Genomic DNA, 19,947 nt, shown 5'->3' with positions numbered 1-19,947 from the left:
AATCATTCTTGTTCCAAATAATAATTCGTACGGACTGAATCCCTTCAGAGAATTTCTTGGCAAGTTATTTAGACTACGTTGGACACTTATTAGATGTTTGACCCACCCAGCTCCCGAACCTAATATCCTTTCTATTATAGATTGCTTTCTGCCTTGGTTTTTTCTTTACACCATCCCGTACCCTCAGGAAGGAAGTGAGAAGAATCCCGCTGGGCTGTGCTCATTTGGCCATGTTACCCCCCAGGCTGGTGTGCCTGAGTGAAAACAATGGTCGAACGTAGCATGCTCTTAGCGTATATGCCATTTAGACTCGCAAATCTTTGTATAACAGTCCGGACGTCAGCCGAGTGCTGAGGATCTACATTATAAGTGGAAACTAGCCTGTATATGTTAATCGCAAGCCATTCTTTTTGCTGGTAATATTATCTGCCTTGATATGACGAGGTATTAAACTGCTTCTCTCCCCACTGCGATCTCTGTTGCAGTTTGGGCAGTTTTTTACAAACATGGTGTAGTGCAGGCTCATGCCTGGCCACCAGTACCGTGATTGTAATTCTTCCAGAGAATCTTTTAATTTAAGGTGTCTGGGACCCTCGCCCATGTGTGCGTCTGCGATTAACAAGTTTCTCCTGTCCATGTTTGGAATCACTCTATCCCCCACTCCAGGGATTCGAGCAAAAGGGACGGAGTTTGCATCGATTATGTATGTATAATTGAGTGGATAGTTGATCGGTAGTGCTGAGCAGTCGCCTTTTGATGACATTTTCACCGCCAGCAATGTTTCACCGTCAATGTATTTTAATGTACGCTTTTTTCGAACTACGGGAGCCGATTTAGTGGCTGCCGCTGCGGTTGTTTCAGCCAATGAATTCCCTACAACGTGAACGCCATCACGTTGATGACTCAGTGAGTGAGTCACGTGAGTCTTTGGTAGTTCTTTTTGTAAAAGAGCTATTTGTTCCCAGAGCAGTCTCTGCTTTATTGGTGCATCTGTGTCATCTTTGTAACCGTTCTGAATCCATGTCTGCAAATCGCTGTTATATGATTTGACGCAGTAATATGAATCTGACACTATAAGTGTCGGGAATTCGCGATCCGCATTATCTAGCGCCATTTTCAATGCGATTATTTCAGTTTGTTGTTCTGAATTAGTTTCTACTGAGTGTGATTTTGTTAATAGAGGTTTTAATATACCTCCGCGCCACACTTCTTTTGTAATCTCACATGTGGGGTTGTATGCTTGTTCTCCCCAAACGGAGGGTTGAGCATGTCCGTCTGTGTAGATTACACAGGCGTAATGTCGTAGAGGCAGAATGTCGATTGGCAGAGGATACGTGTTTTCATATTTTAGATTTTTAGAAAATTGTCAACCATGCTATGCTTGATAATTCATATCCTACGTACAAGACTGTCAGATGGGCAATTCTGGATTTTTTGAAGTTGAATTTGTAACCCTCTGCAGCGAACCCAAGTATTATGGTGTTCACCCTTTTCAAGTGAGTCTCCAAGTCATCATCTGTTAAGAAAATGTCATCGACATAGGATAATGCTTCATCATCATATAGTTGTAGTAATTCTGTTACTCTCGCTGAGAATACCCCCGGGCTGTTCTTGTACCCCTGGGCTAACCGACAGAATTGTTTTTGAGTGCCATTTACTGAGAATGCAGTTAAATATCTGCTCTCTGGTGCTATGTTTTGACAAAAGAATCCATTGGAGATGTCCAAGGTTGTTTTGTATTTTTTGCGCACTATGTTATTCATTAGTGCAGCACTGTGTGAGTTTTGCACTGCAAAAGTTTTGCAACATGTGTTAAGGTGTCGGTAATCCAAAACTAGATGATATGAATTGTCTGGTTTGGAGACCGGAAACAAAGGATTGTTCATTTGTGAGGTGCAAGTTTCAATCACCCCCTGGTATTCTAGCTGATCTAGTATTTCATTTACCTGTTTTTTAGCTTCTTGCTTAATTGGGTACTGCCTTTGTGCAGTTGGTTGTGATTTTAACTGGATTTTGTGAGGAGGAGAATCCTCATCCCATCCTACATGATTTTTATATAAAGCAGGTGCTAAGGCCACTGCCCACTTTCTAGCAAGTGTATATTTTTTATGAATCGGGATTTGATTCGAGAAGGCAGGCATAATTACTTCTTCGCCATGAGGGCACTCCCTGACAAACTCTGGTGGCCAGTCTTTTTCAGCTAGGAGGATGTAATAGCCCTTGGAGAGGTTATCCCAAAATAGTCCCCTTATTTTCCTAGTCTTATCTCCCTCTATACGTAATGTTATCTCGTATATCTTGTGGGGTTTGCTAACTCTGGTATCTGCAGTTTCCACTTGAAGATATTCATTCGTGTCCACTGTCTCCAGATGATTCATAAGGACTTTGCGAGCTATGCTCACCTCTGCTGCGCTGTCTAGCATTGTCTGAGCCCACTCTCCGTTTTTCAGTTGTGTCCTCAGTATTGTCGGCATTATTAACTACCTTGATACTGGCTACCTTCTTTTTTGGAAATTGTAATTTCTTTTTTAGCTGAGCAGGTTCCTTGTCTTTGGACTTGGCGTGCTCTTCTCTTTGTTCTGATCGTCCTCTTCTTTCCGATTTCTGCGAGGAATTCTGAAAAGATTGAGAGGGACGTGTATCAATGTCTTGATATCTATCAGGTTTTTTAATATTATCCCTATTTCTAAGGTTATATCTATTCCCAGAGGGGTCACTCTGCGGTGACCTCTGTCTTCGGTTTGGAGATTTTTCTCTTCGCCTAGGAGACCTTCCTCGGGACTGGAATTTCTTTTCTTTAGGATTGGATTGTTTGTTTCCATCCCAGTTCTTTTTTGGTGAATTATTATTAAAAAATATTTTTTCTGGACTTTCAGTCAGTTGCGGTTTTACTGGTATTCCACCTAGACTATCTCTGCCTAGTTCCTCATACGATTTTTCTATGATTCTGGCTATTTCAGCTGGTTGGTCTGCTATATCTGTCTCTTTTAACCTTTGGCGGATCGCCACGTTTGCTGCTTCACCTTTTATGTTGGCTAATAATATAGCCGAGACCTGCTTGAAGTCTTTTAGTAATTTCATACCAAGAGTTAAAGCAGGTTCTTGACCGTATTCATCTTGAATTTGTTTTAGCACATCTGGTATTACCGAAATGGATGGAACACCGTGCGTTTTTGTGTAGATGGAAGCAAAGACTGTACCCCAAGTGTCACAGTCCTCTATGTGTGGTGCGATTCCCATTGGGAGACATATAGTCAGAATCCTGTGTTTTTCTAGCGGGGTGGTGTCAGGAAACACCGCCTCTATTTGGGTATTTTTCTGTGCCAACCAGAATGGTATTTGTTCCCGTTTAGCTGGAACTTTACCTAGGCAGGATTGGATGTTCTGTGGTGTAATTTTATTTGTGTTCCCCTGGTGAGGGGTCAGCTGTGGAAGTTTAATCGCTGGCTGAATTGTTGAAGTCCGCATTACATACTGAACTAATTGTCTGTGAATTTTTAGTAATTGTTTTAGCTGTATTAACAGCTCTCCTGTAGACATCCCTTCGATGTCTGGGTGTGGTGTGTATCCGGCTAAGACCGGCCACGTTGCTCCTGGTCTACCTAAAGGACCGAGCCTGGTGATGTGATTATTGTGTTTTAGGGCGCCATCAAATAAGAGCAAATGCTCTTGGAATTTGAGTGGTACTTCCACCTCCTCGAAAGGAGTGTACATTTCTGGTGGAACCTCTATTTTGTAATAGTGGAAGTACTTTGTTACAGCATTTGCTGCTGGAAAATGTATCCATGTATAGTATACCTCTGTCTGCCGATATTCGTGTGCCTCAATTACGAATATGACTGTACCACCTCTAGGTGTCAGTCCATTTTCTATAAGTTTTAAGGTTATAGATTTCCTTTTGGCGACCGGGATGAGTATTATATCCCCGTCCGCATCTAGTGCAGCATTATCAGCTGCTGCTATTTCAGCTGCTAATCTAACTGCTTCTCTTTCTTCATCACTGTCTCCCATTTTACCGACAGGATGGTATTATGTTTATTTGGTTGTTTGCAGATCAGGTTTCTTTTGGAAACAGAGATTAGATGCACAATATTTTGGAACTGTTTATCCTTCAACGTTGACTAGACCAAGAACCATACATAGGAGTTCCCTCCTGCGAGGTTTTGGAGGATATTACCTTTCACCCACTCCAGACGTCTTTGGAGTATGTGGGAAAAGGGGTCTGAGTGAGAAAGCACTACTGAGTTACTCTAAATGTCTTACGTTAGTTTTATCGCCCTTTCCAAACACGTTGGGCGCCATGTAGTGTAGTTCCTATTTTCCCAATAGGCTCTGCGCATTGGAATAATACCTACAGCAGTAAAGGCCTAGACCAGACGTTAACTAGGTCTACTACTGTCGATACTAGACTTAATTTTTGGGTTTGCCAGCTAAGCTCAGAGTTCGCTAGAAACTTTCTCGAATGTTCAGGAAAGAAGTACCTCCCCTGATTAGACAAGAAGGGATTTAGTTTCTGACAACCATAGAACATGACAACTTTGCTCTCCCCTAATCAAGAGTCAATCTCAAGAGTCGTGTGAGCACAAGGCAATTATTTTACTCAGTCAGTACGTGCATTCTTAGTCTCATCAGAATGTAGAGAAAAGGAAGAGACGGGCGTGTTCAATAAAAAGGTGTTATTTATTGATCAGTCTCTTTTCTCGTACAAGAGAAATGGATCGATATTATTGCAATACTTATAGTTAAGTAAAGTGCATACATTAAAAGCAATAGTATAAAATAATACTGTAAAAACATTGATATGGTTTCTGAGCCATATGATGTTTAAAATGATTAAAATATATTTACATACACATATACATTTGACTAAACGTACTCAACTGGTGTTTCTAAATACGCCTACCCCGTGTACCTGACCTAAGTCTAATGCGTGGGCGGGAATAGAAAGTTACAGTTTAAGTTAAGTTTGTTTTTGCCAAGTGAATAACTAAAGAATTCTCTGTGAGGGGTTATTCAGTTCTGTACCTGGAAGTTAGGATGAATGAGGAATGGTATCTCTTTCTCTGCTCTCGATATTCCAGGCTGCCTGCGAGGGCTGCCCAGAAACGCCGGTGCTGGGTCTCTCGGCTTGAGATAGCAGCGCGTCTCTCAGCGCGTCAGGAAGGCGGGGCTGCTGCCAGCGGGGTCTGCTTCTGCTCTCGGCTTCGGCAAGTGTGGCTGCTCCGTCTTGTCACCACGCGTGTGTTTGCATAGGGCAAGATCGGCAATATTTATACCTTAAAGGTGCCGAGATTGACGTAAGGATGGACATAGATACGTCAATAAAGATGTCATACGACTTGCTTGTTAGCACATTCTTTACTAAAGTTCTCTGTGAAATCAAAACAATGGCCGCACGGATTTTCCAGGTTGTCATAGGTTTGATTTGTTATGAGAACGTCGTATGCCTTATCAGGGACTGGAGGAATGTCGCTTGTCTAATTAGATCTCAAGCGTTATGACCTAATCAGATAACACGTTCCTGTGCCGTAGTGTGACTGCGTCAGATAACGGTATCTGCATCATGGGGGCTGTTCTTGCCTCATGGGCTGACTGCTAGTTAACTTGATAGTTAGTTTAACCAGAATAGGGTCAGGAATAGGGGGATCGATTCAGAACCTATAGGAATACATGACACTTTCAGTCAAAATCATATAATGATTCAGGCAAAAGTGGGGGCTAACCATGTCAAAAGAGGCACTTTCCTTCACTTTGTGCATACTACATTGGTAATATGAGAGTGAGCAGATGCCTGTCAGGTATGCTGGTACGTAAGTGATATTATCGTTTTTAGTGAAAATTACATCCTTTCATAACGTTGTGAAGCAGTTTTTCTGGGCTTGGAGCAGCTAGTCTCATATATTATAGTACCTGCAGTGGGAATGCTGCTTCCCACCATCCCGCAGTGCCTACTTTGTAATAAAATAAGCACCAGTGGACAAAATATTTCTTAGCAGGCTCCCATCCACTTATAATCTCCATGTCAACTACTAGCACCACCCACGTCAACCACTGGAACCACCTAATTGGACACAGCTTTAGTGCTCTCACTACCTTTCCAACGGGATCTTTTGTTGGGGGTAGAGGATCCAAGAAATATGTGAAGAGTTACTTTGATTTGAGGCTTAGAGTCTTGAATATTGTGCTGCGAATTCATCCTTCAGATTGAGCCTTTACGTAACTGATGAACATGAACCAAAGGGCTGGAAACACACACTTGTCAAGTTAGGGAAGAGGATGTAGCCTTACGGCTCGAGCGGACGACGTCGAAGCTGGGTAACCGGGTTCGAGACTTGGCAACGACGCTCAACATCCTGTGATTCTGGGCAAATCACTTAATCTCACCGTGCCTAACAAAAATGAATGTGTCCTCGTGTAATGAAACTGGTGCTATGTCTAGTTTGCGCTATATAAAACTATTAAAAAAAAATATTAAGTCAGCAAAATCTAGGAGGGTAGATCAGTGTCGGCTTGTGATCTGTGGAACAGTTGGAGTCCAATGCCTGCCCTGTACTGCAGTGCAGCGACAAAGACAGTCTTCCTCACAGAGAGGGAGGACCAGAGAATCTCCACCCTACAGAAAACCTATAACCTCTGAAGGGTACTCATTAAATATTTCAGTTCTTTCATGATTTGGTTTAAGGGGAGGACAAGTGCTGGAATGTGTATAGTAGGTGCTTTATACTTTAATTTACTATAATGTGGATCCCCTAAGGTGGAGGTACTGCTCCCCAAAGTCTAGAAGATACTGTCACCATCCAGAACCTGGGCAAAGGGAACAGGGGAGTCTACCCCCTCGGGAACATTAAGACTACTGAGAGAGGGGATCATTCGACGGTCTCCTCCATCTTAGGGTACACCAAGGATATCCTTAATGGGTAATAGATATGTTATTTGGGGCTCCCTGTGGCTTGGTTGCCCCTCACACTGACAGTAGCAAAAACAAATACAATGGAACCAAAAACACCTGGAAGAAACTGTCAGGAATGGAACAGGTCTACAACTGGTCATGAACTTTTGCCTGATTAGTGGACTTGAAAATCCTCTTGAAGGTTGTCTCAAATGTGTGACCTTTCCTGTCATTATTAGATTTTTTCCCCTTCTGCTAGAAATAGTTATCCATTAGTGAAGGTAATTATTGCCTGTAATCATCTCCAAGGAGGGTGAATGGATCTTCTTTTTCTGAGCGCTACATCCTTAATTCTTGTATTTGTTGTCTATCTGCACATTCCTTCCTTTTTTCGATGTGTTTGTGTTCAGGTGAACACATAGTAGCGAGAAGGGGGCAAATATGAAATATGTGATAGAACTATTGATATGCAATAATTACCCAAATTATCAGCCAGGATGTAAGGGATAGGAAACTTCCATCGCTTTGAATGATCTGTCACAGCATTTTTCTCTCTCTATCCAAAAAGAAAACAAGAGTGATTAACGAACTGTTGGATTCTATAGTCGTTCAAAGCATACGCATTGTGTATCTTTTCACCCCCAAACACTGACATGAAATATAGCAAAACCAATGCAGTTTTTGTAATGACTAATTCTGTTTTGAGTCATCTTTAGAAATCACATACGAGAAGGTTTAAGGTAAACAAACGTATGAGATAGAACATAAAAAAGTAGTTGATATTTGGAAGAGATTATCAAGATAATGTTATGATCTGTGTTATATTTTCACAAGATAGCTGACCATTTGGTGTGGACTAAGCATCTCCTCTCATGGAATTTTGAAAGGAGTGCATAGGCTTGTCAGAGGGTTAAGGAAAGACATCTCCTTGTTTGTTTTTAGATCTGGCTAGAGAGCTGTTTACCAGGGCTCATTTAATCATGTAAAATCGAAAGCAGTTTAGAGAAAGGGACTTTGGCTTCACCCCTTGTTTAATCTTTTTGCATTTGTTTGGAAAGCAGTGTTAGTACACCAATGAAGTAATTCCACAACTTATAGTGATATTTTAACAGTAGCACCTTAACAAATACACAAGGACGGGGTGTTTTTCATGGTGTACCCTCTGTGGGAAACACAGTGTGAAGGTGCTTTACATTGGGAATTCTCTAGTAAATACAATAGATTACGAGGGGGTTCACACTGTGACGAAGGATGGGTTTTGCATTGTGAACTATGTGACAAATACAATAGGAAAGATGTGACAGACACCATAGGAAGGGACCTTCACTATCTTACGCTGAGTTACCTTCATACACAGATCTGTAGTTAGGAGAGACTAAAGAGGGACGTTTTTCAGAGTAAGTATGTGTTTGACCCAAATGTAAAAGTACTGAATGGTCATTGATTTATATATTGTTTAAGTGTTATTGTGTGCTTTCTGAAGTTCTGAAATTCTGGCATACCCTAACTTCCTCAGTTGGCCTTGTACAGGTCTGCCTGATTACTCTAAGGGCAGACTTGTAAAGGGGTGTACTTGGTGCTCATTTTGGGTCTGGTAGTCAGGTGACCATGTAGTTTGGCTCCAGCCATTTCTTGATCTTCTTTTTACTGGAATTTGATAAGGGAACCAGCTGTATTAACCCAACAAATGAAGCTGTTCCATTGCCTATAGCGGAAAGAGACCTAAGGGACATATGTATAAAATTATTTTGCGCTCGCAAACACTGCGAATCACAAAAAAACAGTGTTTGCGATTGCCCAATAGACAAACGCGATGTATGACACATTTTGGCATCGCAAAATAAAAAATCACAATTTGTGCTATTTCTTATTTTGTGAGGCCCAAAGTATGTGAATTTCTCTGCAAATTCGCAGTCTGCGATACGCAGTCTGCAAAAATCACCATTAGAGAAATCACAGTTTAAGAATTCGCAAAGCAATGTATGAAAAATTGGCAATTGCAAATTCCAAAAATGTGCAAATTTCCACATCAATCTTACCACCAACTCAATGCAGGTGGTAACCAGGTGCAAGCTATATAAACAAGCCCACAATGCAACAGGGACTTTCACAAAGGCAGCGCTATATGTGATAGCCAGGAGGCTACGAATTCGGGCAGCAGCACAGAAGAGGAGGTGACAGGAACGGATCTGCAATTCCAAACATATCATCAATGATATTGTAGCTAAATACCCAGGCAGTTCTCACGACTCTTTCATCTTTAGACATAGTGGGATATACAGACGTCTCAATGCTGGTGAGTTTGGTGAGGGCTACCTGCTAGGTAAATGCATGTCAAACATCCCAACATACAGTACATCATTGGGGTGGGGGACATTGACTCACCTCTCGTTTCCATTCCTGTAGGTGACAGTGCATATGCAGTGCAGGACTTTATCCTGACACCATACCTAAATCCAGTCAATTCCAGGGAGAGGAGATACAACTGTGCACACAAATCTAAGCGCTGTGTAAAAGAGCAGATATTTGGGATCCTGAAGAGCCGGTTCTGCTGCCTTCATAAAAGCGTAGGAGCACTCCAATACAGCCCCGAGACCTGCTGCAAGAGTGTGACTACCTGTGCAATGCCCCACAACATAACTATGACAAAAGGCATCCCAATAGAACTGACTGATACTGATACTTCTGACGATGAGGGCCCAGGTCCCCCTGGCAGACCAGCAGTTGGAGTTGAGGCAGCTGCCGGATGATGGAGACGGGATGAGATAACACAGAACTACTTCTAGGTGAGTAATAATGACATGATGCAAAAGATATTTTTTAGCAGGTCTGTGTTTATTCAAACCCTTAGCTGCAGGATAATATTTTGTCACACAGCCTGACAGACTCAATGAGTGTTGCTATACATAGCACATATTAAGTCCACAGTGCAGGTATGCATACAAGTCTGGAGTCCAGTTGGAATGGGTTGCCTCACCCATTTGCGTGACTCAGTGTTGCCAGTTCATCTCCTCCTGGGACGGACTGATGCTGCCTCCTCTGGGTGCTGACTGCCCTCCTTGAGTACACAGGTGTTGCACCCTGTCTCCCACTGTGGATCGGGCACTTGTGGGGTGATGCTGCTTCTGCTGGACACCTCCTCACTCTCCCCAGAGCCCAGGAATGCTGTGCCACCTGTGTTTGCTGTCTGCAGTTGTTCCACAGCAGTGGTGACTTGCACCAGGCCTTTCGCCACATCTTGGCAGCAGTGGAACATCTCCACTTGCATGCTGACGATACGACGTGTCAGCTGGCTAGTGGCAGTGCACAGGTGATTTACCGCCTTGGTGTAGCTGTTCAGACGGCTGTCGGCACGTTGGCTCACCCTGCTCCTGGCTGCCTCGTCCCTCTTTAATGTGGCACACAGTTCATGGATAACACCTGGCATTCTCATGATGCCCTCCCCCATGTAACATAGGCTTTTGTTGACTGTCAACAGCTGCTGGTTGATGGAACGTATTGATTTTTGTTGCAGGCGCTATATCTGTAGCATGCTGCCCTCCAGTCCAGCAAACACTGTGGCCTCTTCATCTGTGGCAAAGCTGGTGCTCGCCCTTGGCCAGCGTCTCACGGCTCCTTGCTCTCTATGTTGGGGTGTGTGCTGTTCCAGCACCTGTATCACACGCTGCCCTGACTCTGCCTCAGCATCATCCTCCCCTGTGGACTGTGTGTCAACCTCCAGAGGTGGCAGTGGTGCCACAATTGTGCGCTTTCTTTTTGGGACAGGTGTGGTCTCTGTGGTATCATTGTAGTCCCCCTGCCCTGCCTTCTCATCCATATGTTCCACCTCCTTAGCTCCTGCGTTGTTATCCTGAGTCCTAGGTTGTGCTGTGGATGGAAAGGGAATTTTTGATTTTGTGACATTGTCTGCATTCCTCACTCAATAAAGTTTTCTCAATTTGTATTGGCTAACTGCTATCTATCGCTTTTTCCCTTTATAGGAATTCACATACTGCTTCAACATTGTTGTGTCTCATTGCCCCACTGTTATGCATCTGACTACGTCTCCCATGATTCATTGCTGTGTGTGCTGGAAAAAGTGGACTGGAGTGGAATGAGTAGTTTGTGTTTGGTGCATTCCTGACTGTGTGAATGGGATGGTGATGTGCGCGGCAGCATTTGGCATGCATCTTACCTTGGCTGGTGGTTGCAGGGTCGGAGCTGTCTATGTCAGCCACACCACTGACGCTCCCAGGCAGGAGGGTGGACTCCAGCAACTCCTCATGGGGTTTTGAGTCGGTTGCCGTTGATGTATTCTTGGCCTCCGCCAGCCTGGCTGCCACCTTCTCCTTGGACCTTTGGCGTATGTCGTACCATCTCTTCCTTAGTTCCTTGACTGTGTGCTGGGTCACACTGACAGCATTTACCTTCTCCTATATATCCAGCCAGATCTCCCTCTCTCTGGACTCAGGTACACGGAGTGCCTTTTTGCCAAATAGTAGTTCATGGCAGCACACCATCTCCTCGATCAGCACCTCATGCTCCCTCTCGCTGAACTTGTGCTTTCTCTTCCTCACTGCCGTCTCCTTGTCCTTCTCTTTGTCCAGTGAATCCATTGTAGCTGTTTGGAAATGTTGTGCTCACTTCTCTGCCTCTCCTCACAGCCTCTGACTCTGCCTTAGGCACTCAGGTGCAGCATGTCACTCCCACTTCCTGGGTGTGATGTCAACAAGCTGCACCCGAATTGCAGATTCCCTGAATTTGCACTTTTTTATTTGCGAATTTCGCACATAAGGAATCGCAAAAACGGGATTCGCAGTATATTCTGCGAATTTTTAGAAATCGCATAATGTTTGCGACTTTTTTACATTTCAATTTGCGATTCTCAAAATGTGATTCGCTAAAAATCACATTTTGAGAATCGCAAATCACTTTTTTGATACATACATATGCCCCTAAGTGTCTGTGCCCCAGAAAAGACACAGAAACTGATTGGATGTTGTTCTTTGCCATAAAAAATCCAGCTGTGTCTAACTCCTTGCTAAGGCACAGTACCAAACTGTCTGCAACAAACCAGTTACGGTCAGTGTATCACGCATGTTAATAGTGCCTGAAGAGCAGTTTGCTGCCCCAGTATGCTGTGTGCTGTGCTTGAGCAGGGCAGCTGATGTGGATTCAGGGTTTTAGCACTGAGACCGGCGTGAGCCATGAAGAGCCGCTGCAATGGAGCTGTTCATGTGAGGCTGGAGATAGAGCCACAAAGCAGAGGGTGACAGACTCTAGGCACTAGGGAGTCCCAGGGAGGCGGCTGAGACTCTGTTCACTCGTGTAGCTGGTACTTAGTGAGGTCACAAACACAGTGCGTTTTTGCACATGATGAGTCTATCAGTGACCTATGCAGGAGTTGGTTTGTGGAAGAAGGTTCTTGAAAGCAAAGAATAGAACACTGTGGGTGAATAATGCATCACCCAGGCTCATTAGAGAAATCATAAGACTAGTTGAAGCAATTGGTGATGTTTTGCCACTATTTTTCATTTTGCTTAATAATTTTACTAATGCACATTATGCGTAGTTATTGATTCACACATTATAGTCAACCATAGTTAAAGCATGCTCAAGTTAAGTTAGCTATACTCGATGTAGGCCTCAGAAAATAATCAATGCTAAAACTTCTAATGTGCCCTTGGCTGTTATCACATTATTTTTCTTTTGCACATTGGTTCGGAATAGCCTGACCCTGAGAAACGAGATGGAACTAAGGGACATATTTATAATGAAATGGTGCAGTGCCACAAGCAATTTTGCTGTGCCAAGCTGTGTCATTTAAAAAACGCAGGCATGCGCCATATTTACAAGGAAAAAGCAGGGAAAACGAAAGAAAAGCAAGAAGGCGCTCAAAAAACGTGGAAAAGGCAATGAGAAAGTAATGAAAACATGAGGGAAAAGCAAGGAGAAGCCTCTAAAAAACGGTGGAACAAGCAGGAGAAAGCAGTGAAACATGCAGGAAAGGGGAGAGCGGGCACTCTAAAAAATGGGAAAGAGCAAGGATAAAGAGTGAATATGAGGAAAAAGCAAGGAGAATGCTCTCAAAAACAGGAGAAGAAGCAGCAGAAGTTAGTGAGAAACAAGGAAAATTAAGATGATTAAAATAACTGGGAAAAAGTAAGGAGAAAGCTGTGAAAACGAGGGAAGTGCAAGGAGAAAGCACTCATAAAAAACATGGAAAAAGCAAGGAGAGTACAGTAAAAAATGAGGGAACCCAAGAAGAAGGCTCACAAAAAGGGAGGAAAAAATAAGGGGAAAGCAGCAAAAAAATGAGGGAAAAGCAAGGAGAAGGCACTCAAAAAGGGCAGAATACCAGGAGAAAGCAGTGAAAAACGAGGGAAAGGAAAGATGAATGCACTCAAACAATGGGGGAAAAAGCGAGGAGAAAGCACCGAAAACTAGTGAAAAGGAGAAGCAGTCACTCAAAAAAACTGGGGTAAACGCAAGGAGAAAGCAGTGAATACAAGGAAAAAAGAAGGAGAAATCTCTCAATAAACAGGGGGCTAAGCTGGAGAAAGCAGTGAAAAACGGGAAAAGCAAGGAGAAGGCACTCAAAAAAACAAGGAAGAAGCTGTGAAAATGGGAGAAAAGCAATGAGAAGGCACCCAAGAAACGACCAAGGAGTAGCCAGGAGCAAGGGCAATGCAGCAGGATGGGGAGAGCTGGGCCTGGGTCCTGCTCAATGGGGATAGGCTATGCCTCCATTATGTAGGTATTAGGAAGAGGCAGGGGTGGTGGGAGGCGGTGGGCAATGCTAGGCAGGAAAAAGCGATCAGGAGTGGCAATGAAGGAAAGGCAAGGAGAAAGCATTGAAAACGACAGAAATGCATGGAGAAGGCACTCGTAAAAGGGCAACAAAAACAAAGAGAAAGCAGTGAAAACGAAAGAGAAGCAAGGAGAAGCTATTAAAAAACAGTGGAAATAGCAAGGTGGAAGCAGTGCAGACAAGGGAAAAGTAAGGTGAAGGCACTCAAAAAAACATGAAGAAAAGCAAGGGGAAAGCAGTGAAAATAAGGGTAAAGCAAGGAGAAGGCACTCAAAAACAGGGGAAGAAGCAAGGAGAAAGCAGGGAAAAACAAGGGGAAAGCAAGGAGAAGGCACTCAAAAAAGGGGGTAAAAGCCAGGAGAAAGCTGTGAAAACATGCAAAAAGGAGGAGAAGGCACTCAAAAAACTGGAGAGAATGCAAGGAGATACCACTGAATACAAGGGAATAGCATGGAGAAGGCTCTCAAAAAATGGGGGAAAAAGCAGGAGAAAGCACTGAAAAACGAGGGATAAGCTGGGGAAAGGCACTCAAAAAGCAGGTGTAAAAACAGGAGAATGCAATGAAAAACGAGGGGTAAGCAATGAGAATGCACTAAAAAACACAGTGGAAAAGCGAGGAGAAATCAGTGAAAATTAGGGGAAAAGAGGAGAAGGCACTCAAAAACACGGGAAAAAGCATGGAGAAAGCTTTGAAAAATTAGGGAAAAGCATGGAGAAGGCACTAAAAAATGAAGTAAAAAGCAAGGAGAAAGCAGTGAAAAATGAAGGAAAAGCAAGGAGAACACACTCAAAAAACAGGTAAAAACCAAGTAGAAAGCAGTAAAAATGAGGGAAAAGCAAAGAGAAAGCATTCGAAACATGGAGGGGAAAGCAAGGAGGAGACAGGAGCAAGGGTCATGCAGCAGCATGGGCTGAGCTGGGCCTGGTTCCTGTAAACCCTGCTTCTCATAAAATACCTCCTAATTTCTTGAAGACCATGGTTGTAGCACAACCTTGCACACTCCTTGGCAACAGCTGGAGAAATACCCTGTATACAACATTTCTGTAAGCTTTACTAATTAAACTGATTCAGCAGGAATTCAGTCTGTATGAGTAATTGTTCCATTATAGCTAAGAGGTAAATAGCATCTCGGAACGTAGTTGTATATTAAACACTCTATTCATAAGTAGCGCTTACCAGCAAAACGATGTCACCTTCAAATAGTCTCTTCCCAGATTCTGAAATGAGATTAATGTCAATTTACAATGTGACAGGAATAGTTCTTTGATCAATGTATGCTCTTAACTGAACCAAAGAAGCAATCTATAGTGGTTTTAACATTGGGCCATAGAGAACCTACTCATGTGCAAATACCTTTTGCTGTCACACAACCTACTCTTCCCAAAACAACAGGGGTTGTGAGCACCAAAGGGATTTTATCATGTGCTAAAGCCCTTTGCAAATCTGACATCTTTCCAACTCATAAAAGGGTTTTTGTTAACATTTCTACATCATCAATAGGAAGGGGCAGGAAATGGGTGACACTCTGACTTGTGATTCTGTAAGTCATGCATCAGTGGTGCGCAACTGCAATTGAGGTTGCAAGCATTGATCTGCTACCAACCCCGAAGATGGGATAGTAACTGAGTCACAAAGGGGAGGCTGTCTCCAGGGGACAGAGATTTATGTTGAGCAGCATCAGCAAGCTCAGGCATTGGTTCACAAGACTTGTTAATTTGTTACCAAAGAAAGACTTTTTTTTTAAGTAGCACCTTGCCAGGTCTAAAAAAAAAGTTTCTTGTGTGTGAAAGAAAATACAAGGATGGTGATCTGCTGTCCCTTGCAGGCAACCAACCCTGTATTTATAGCCAATCATAGAGGTTCACAAATTGTGACTTGCCCAGTTGATATTCATTAGTATAGTTGTTTTGCAATCCTACACAAATGGACAATGTACAAAGTGACCTGTTTATACCATGGTTGCATTGCAACTTTCATCCACATTTTCGGTCACATTTGCAAACGAGTCGGTGAGCAATTTGAACATCCCTGATTAACAAATATGAATAGTATGTATGGCTACTTGCAAATATGTAGCAGGCACATAGTGTCAGTTCCTGTGCTGTTGTTTTGTATGATTGGTGAGACAATGGTTGTTAGCCATTGTGCAATTATTATAGAAAATATTTCATTCTACACATCATAGGCTGAGCTCATTGATTTGCGGACTGCCACAAGATTATGCAGGATAAAACTTAATTTAAAAAAAACCTGAGACTGTCTTTCTATGTGAGTAGTTTTAGCAGGTATGAATTTGTACCTATTAACATGCTGCAGCCTTGGCTTTTTCAAAGAAGATTGTTTATAAAGAAGTACAATGGGCCATGATTTGGAGTTTATGAGGTCCTGCATCACGCAACTTGGTGCAAGAGCGACGCAATTGTAAAATGAGATTTATGAAGGCATGCAAGGTCACACTGCGTGGCCCTGTGTGGCTTCAGAAATCTCGAATAATGTAACGCAGCACAAATCACGGTCTTGCATTACTCTGTGCCAGGGAGGCATTACAGTGGGTTTTACGTGGGTGTTCCCACGCAACATCCATGTATTTTGAATCATTCCCAGATTAACAAGAACTTGTAAACCTGGGAATGCACCATAAAGATATGCCTCCCCAGAAGAGGCGTAAGGAGGAGAAATATCTTTAACTTCTCCTTGTTTTTTCCTCTTTCTATCATGTGTGATATTCATTCAGCAGCACACATAGAAAGAGGAAAAACTCTCTCAGGATTGTTTTTGTGCAGGAAGGTTCCCCTTCCTGCACAAATGAATGCCAGCCTACAACACAGACACCCTTGCACCATGGCACAAGGGTGCCTGAGTTGGCACTAGGCTGCCGAAACGGTGGTAGAACACGGGAAAATGACAGGAATGCACTGTATTGAATGAATACGGGGCATTCCTGCCATTTCCCTGTGGCAGGCAGTTCAGCAAGATGACTTGCTGCGCTGCCCTGCACCACAAAATTCATAAATATGCCCCCAAGTATTTTTTCAAGACAGTAGACTCTGTATTAGATTACATGGTTCTAAGGGTTTTTCAAGTTTGTTTGTCACTTGCGATTTACTCAGGAGCAAAAATCACATTTGGTCCCTAATGTGTCCTGCAGTAGAAAAATTCACCACAACAGATCCCGTGAGGGTAGACATTACGATCTGGACGCAAGGTATAGAGCCTTGGAATATCTAAACAAAATTCATAAGACACGTGTGAACATGCAAATTATATAGACAAAGTACAAGATATCTCTCCGATGGCACTACTCTCTATTGAAGATGATGAGTCTAAATCTAAACATGCACTGGCAAAACTAGGAGGTAAGGCCATCTCAATTTTTTAACATGCATTTGTTTTTAAAAGCCTAAGGAATATGCACAAATATTGGCAAGAGTATAGAAAATATAAAAATAAAATAGTGGTCCAGAAGTCCAGGCACGCCTGCCCTGTGACTGAAGTCTACTCCTTTATATATATCTGTGCATATGTGGTCACTCAAGTTGCATTTTACACAGAGCATGAGAGCCCCTGGCAGTGGGCGCTGCTACTTAACGGCGGTGGTGAAGTAGGGTATCGGGAGGGAGGAGGTGGGGGAGATGGAATGAAAACAAATCACATACCTGTCTGTCAGCCGCCGCTTCTCGGTCCTTTTCGCCCTCTTCCAGGACTCCAGGAGCAGGAAGCACCCATGCTTCTAGACTCCCCTATCCAATCACGATGCTGCTGATAGCAGCATTGTGATTGGTCTGAGCACTGTGATTTAGTGCTCAGAGAGGGACTGGGAGCCTGGGCATGTTCTCCACCTAGGCTGTGCAACACAGCCCGGTGGAGAACATGCTAACTGAGTATGCCTGGTTTGCCCACCGAATACGGCCGGCCAAACTGTCATGCGCACTTACAGAGTGCTACCACTCCTCCGCCTGCTCCTCTGATACAGCCCAGTCCCGCCTTGCCCCTAACCGGCTGAGCAACACAACGGAAAAATAAAAGGATAATACCAATGCGTTATTATCATTTCATTTCACTTTTTTCACCTGCTCACAGAGCCGTGGGGAGATGCTCCTCCGCCTTAGCCCCCCTGTCCCTTGACTGACGTAGGCTGATCCATTGCCCATTGTTGAATGCTGTGGTGGGTGGAAGCAAAATGTGACTGAAACTCAAACAGACCAATGGATGAAGGGGCCTGATGGAAAGCCATTGTATGGCTGTAAATAATATGCATTTTTATCATGATACTGTGGATGTTATTACATTGACAAGAGAGCTAAAGCTGTCTCTAGGCCTGGCCTAGAAACATGGAACTTTTTCGTGATGCTCCTCAGCAGCCATTGCTGACTTGGTGAACATGGTTGTGAATGACAGCAAAATTAAGAGCGGGTGGGAAGAAATTGCAGATGGAATTCATCTGCTTCATCAATGAGAATAAAACTGAAAAGGCAATCAATCTTATTTCTAAATTACTTTTAAAGTTGGTTTGGGGTGGATTAAGATCAAGAGCTTTGAGTTGCACATGGACTGGTGTTCTAGTCTTTACACATCCCTAGGACTGAAGCGGTACTGCAGCGTCTCACCTGCAGACATCAAGATGAATCAAATGCCTTCAAAGAAATAGCAATAGTCGTATATCTAAGGGTTGAGTGTGTCTGATGGTTGCGCACTCCGTTGTATACACCCCAATAAAATGTATGTGTCCCCAATGTTTTCTTCTTGTTTTACCCCTTGCATTGAGATATTATTTAAAAACAAATAAGGGATAAGGACATTCATTAATTCATTGATTGATGCCATCAGCCTGTCAGTATTTTTATATTATGTTCACTTCCTTGGTGGTAGGTCTTGGCCCGATTCGCAATGGTTATCACAAAGGGCATTTACAAGTAGTAAAGTTAGACTTTTGTCTCAGTTAAACCTTAAGTTTTGGTGTTAAGTTTAACTGAGACCAAAAGTCTAACTTTACAACTCGTAAATGCCCTTTATGAATACCAAACATTGTAAACTTAGACTTTCATCTCAGTTTACCTTTGTGAATCGAGCCCTGTGTTTTTTAAACAGACCTGTTACAGCTAAAGTATATCGTGGGCAGAAATTATGGGGCAGAAGTTGTTGTGCTCCAGCCTCCAGATATTGCATACACACCGAACGCTATCCTAAATGTCCAGCTCCTAGAAGCCTGGCAGTGCACTTTAAGAAGTAGTTTGGTGAGTTATCAGATACCATGGTTTGTCATCCCCAAGAGACATGTATATCCAAGCGTTGGATAATCACTAGTTTGATTTTGGCAGAGAAAGCAAATGCAGACAAGTTATTTGTACTAAAGGTCAACTTCAAATATGAAAATAAAACAAACAGTTGGGAACTGTAGACGTTCAGCTCTTCCCAGATTAAATCCTCCAAGTACATACCAGCGTTTATTTCTGGAATGTCCCGCGTGGGCTGGCCGCCACCGACATCATAAACTATTTTAAAAAGATAATTGTCATGGTAAATATATGTTGCGTTGAAGTAGAACTAGTAACGTTTGCCTGGATCAGGCTGGAAATTGAAGTATTACCAGAGTCCAGTGAGGATCTGCGAACCTAGAAAAGAGAGACCACATGGGCGTTACATTAGAGATGAGGCAGTGGCAGTGTGGGCATTATGAGACATTAAAATATGAAATTAGAAGTGATGGAAATACCGTAAAGCCTGTAGTATGAGTTAGATCCAGAGCGAAGACACAGACGAGAAGGAGAAATTCCATTGTATCCGAGGAGCTGGGGAAGCCTCACAGCCTACAGGTAGGTTTCTTAAGAGTGGAAATTTGACATTGAACTTTGAAGTATCTGTCTGATGGTAATAAGGGAGGAAGTGAAGTATACCTTTCTTGACAGTTATCTGGCTTCTTTGAACGTGAGAAGAGGCCTCTTGTTAATAAGTTATCATGTCTGCTGTGAGGCTTATCTTCTGTTCTCAGGGGCTGTGTATTGATAAGGTTTGAAGTACATTATCTTCATTCTGACTCAAAGAAAAGAAAAGGATCAGATACTTCCTAGCTGGCAGAACTGGGACTTGCATTTATGTTCTCTCCTCCCGCCCAAACTTCCACTCAAAGCACTAGACCGCTATTACTAAAATTGTCCCACACCCACAGCACAAATTCTGGTGCAGTGTTCCGTTCTACTGCATTTCTGTAACACTATCATGGCTGGAGGGACAATGGGATGAGGAGGTTGGTGTGGTCAGGGCTTCTAA

At 43.0% G+C, this 19,947-nt stretch overlaps 1 protein-coding gene across 1 annotated transcript in view; it reads right to left on the bottom strand.

The window, feature by feature from the left end:
* LOC144762463 (meprin A subunit alpha-like) overlaps nt 1-19,572 on the bottom strand; it is a 114,374-nt gene extending 94,802 nt beyond the window's left edge. The window contains 5 exon segments of the mRNA XM_078647674.1: nt 7,370-7,445; nt 14,857-14,897; nt 19,119-19,172; nt 19,268-19,292; nt 19,394-19,572. Coding sequence (XP_078503800.1) covers nt 7,370-7,445; nt 14,857-14,897; nt 19,119-19,172; nt 19,268-19,292; nt 19,394-19,456 — 259 coding nt within the window. The 5' untranslated portion in view covers nt 19,457-19,572.
* Nucleotides 19,573-19,947: the final 375 nt, after the last annotated feature.

Source organism: Lissotriton helveticus, chromosome 6 (assembly GCF_964261635.1).
Source record: "Lissotriton helveticus chromosome 6, aLisHel1.1, whole genome shotgun sequence".
In the NCBI taxonomy this organism is placed as follows: Eukaryota; Metazoa; Chordata; class Amphibia; order Caudata; family Salamandridae; genus Lissotriton; species Lissotriton helveticus.
The sequence above is the reverse complement of the archived record's forward strand: the minus strand, read 5'-3'. Positions and strand labels throughout refer to the sequence as shown.